General features: G+C 45.5%; 1 protein-coding gene across 1 annotated transcript in view; it reads left to right on the top strand.

Annotated features, from left to right (window-relative positions):
- The window catches only part of LOC103470795 (dickkopf-related protein 1), a 5,574-nt gene extending 5,276 nt beyond the window's left edge, over positions 1-298 (top strand). Inside the window, exon 4 of the mRNA XM_008419464.2 lies at positions 158-298. Within this exon, the coding sequence (XP_008417686.1) occupies positions 158-298 (141 nt within the window). The remainder of the gene's footprint in view (positions 1-157) is intronic.
- The last annotated feature ends 1,821 nt before the right edge of the window (positions 299-2,119 follow it).

Raw genomic sequence — 2,119 nt, 5'->3', positions numbered from 1 at the left:
CCGGACCGGCCCAGAGGAAGACCAGACACTCCGGCCGGAAGAAGAAGAGGACGGCAGAGCGGAGCTGCTGAGGGAACTGGGGTCCAAACTGAGGCCTGGGGACCGTGACCGGGCCCTCCGTTCAACCTTATGGACACCGTCTTCTTCTCCTCTTTAGGGAAAACCCAATAAACGTTCACATGAGCGGCTCAAAAACTGGATCAGAACTCAGAGTGGACCCAAACACCTGATCTGGTCCAACCTGGCAGAACCAGAGCTGAACCAGAACCGTTTGGTTCCAGACGGGACTGAACCATGAAGCCTTTCTTCTGTTTCCAGTTAGCATAAGGCTAAGATGTTCTGGTCCGGATTAAACACAGCGGTTCTGTTCTGTTCAGCAGAACGGCTTCGCTCCAGCATCGGCCCGGTTCTGGTTTTGCTGACCTGTGAATCTGCAGGTCGGACCCAGAAATGAAACCGGAACCAGAACCTCGGGTCCAGGCTGAAACTGCGGAGGAAACGGTTCTAAAACCACCAACCAGAACTCAGCTGGGGGTCAAAGGTCACCATCTGAACATAAACTGTGGGAGCGTTCATCCCGGTTTCAGATGAACAAATCGAGGTTCTGGTGGTACCAGGGATACTTTCCTGTCATTCAGAGGTCAAAGGTCACCTGTAAATATAGAAATGACTCGCATCGTCCTGTTATTTTTCTGATTAAATCTCAATAAAAGTTAATTTGTTATAAATCTGAATATCTGACTTTTTCTGCGGAAAACATGTAAATGCTGCCCCCTGGTGGAGGAGCGGAGCGACTGCTGCTGACCTTTGAACTCCAGTCAGAAACTGAATGAATATAAACTTAATTTTTCTACAACAGTAAATAATTAAAGGTTGTTTTGATCTCAGATTCTAATCGATTAAATTCTGATTTTAAATATTTTTGATCTGATTCTGATTAAACTCAGAGGCTGTAAAAAGTTCAACTCCTTCCATGTTTCACTCGATTTTATGAATCAGGAGCAAAAATTATATTTTGATTTATAAAAATATAAACTTTTTTTAGCCCTTTCATGCATGAATTATGATCCTGCGTCAGGATTTTTTTATAAGTTTTTATTTTATTTTATTTTATAAGTTTTCTTAAGGCATAAAAAACGTAGGAAAAAACATTTTTTGTAAAAAAAAAAAAATGTTTTTTTTAGGTGATCAATTTTAATTTTCACCAAATACAAAGTTATTATTTGAAAAATATATCAGTAGTATTTTTCTTTAGGGGTTACAGTATCTGATCCATCCATTTTCCTACACCTGGTTCCTCAGGGGTCAGGAGGAGCTGCTGCCTCTCCAGCTGACGTTCTGGGTGAGAGGCGGGGTCACCTGGACGGGTCACCTGGACGGGTCACCTGGACGGGTCACCAGTCTGTCGCAGGGCAACACAGAGACACACTCACACCTAGGGTCAATCTGGAGAGGCCAGTTAACCTGACGTGGTTCTGGACTGTGGGAGGAAACCGGAGTACCTGGAGAAAACCCACCATGCAGGGAGAACATGGAGACTCCATGCAGAAAGACCGGGAATCGAACCCAGAACCTTCTGGCTGCAAGGCAGCAGCTCTACCAATATTTTTTTTACCTGTCATGTAGAAGGAGGGACTGGGTCGGTCGGCCATATTGGATTTGCAGTTGATGTCCAGTAGTTTATGGTGTATTTTATGACGCATTAGTTTCCACTTCAGCTGTCCACTGTAGTGACCAATGTGCATGAAAGGGTTAAAAATGAAAAGTTTAGTTTACAAAATGACATAAATTTATCAGAAACTGCATAAGTTTCAGTCAGTTTAGTGTTCAGCTGTGAACAGGTGACGTTTTAACCCGTTTACCGTAAACATGGAGGGTTGGAAGCAGCTCCTCTTAGCAGCTAGCCGCTCCTCTTAGCAGCTAGCCGTCCCGTTAGCAGCTAGCCGCTCCTCTTAGCAGCTAGCCGTCCCGTTAGCAGCTAGCCGCTCCTCTTAGCAGCTAGCCGTCCCGTTAGCAGCTAGCCGTCCCGTTAGCAGCTAGCCGCTCCTCTTAGCAGCTAGCTGTCCCGTTAGCAGCTAGCCGCTCCTCTTAGCAGCTCCTCTTAGCAGCTAGCCGTCCC

The sequence above is a fragment of the Poecilia reticulata genome, linkage group LG9, assembly GCF_000633615.1.
Source record: "Poecilia reticulata strain Guanapo linkage group LG9, Guppy_female_1.0+MT, whole genome shotgun sequence".
In the NCBI taxonomy this organism is placed as follows: domain Eukaryota; kingdom Metazoa; phylum Chordata; class Actinopteri; order Cyprinodontiformes; family Poeciliidae; genus Poecilia; species Poecilia reticulata.
This window is presented reverse-complemented; position numbering and strand designations above follow the sequence as displayed.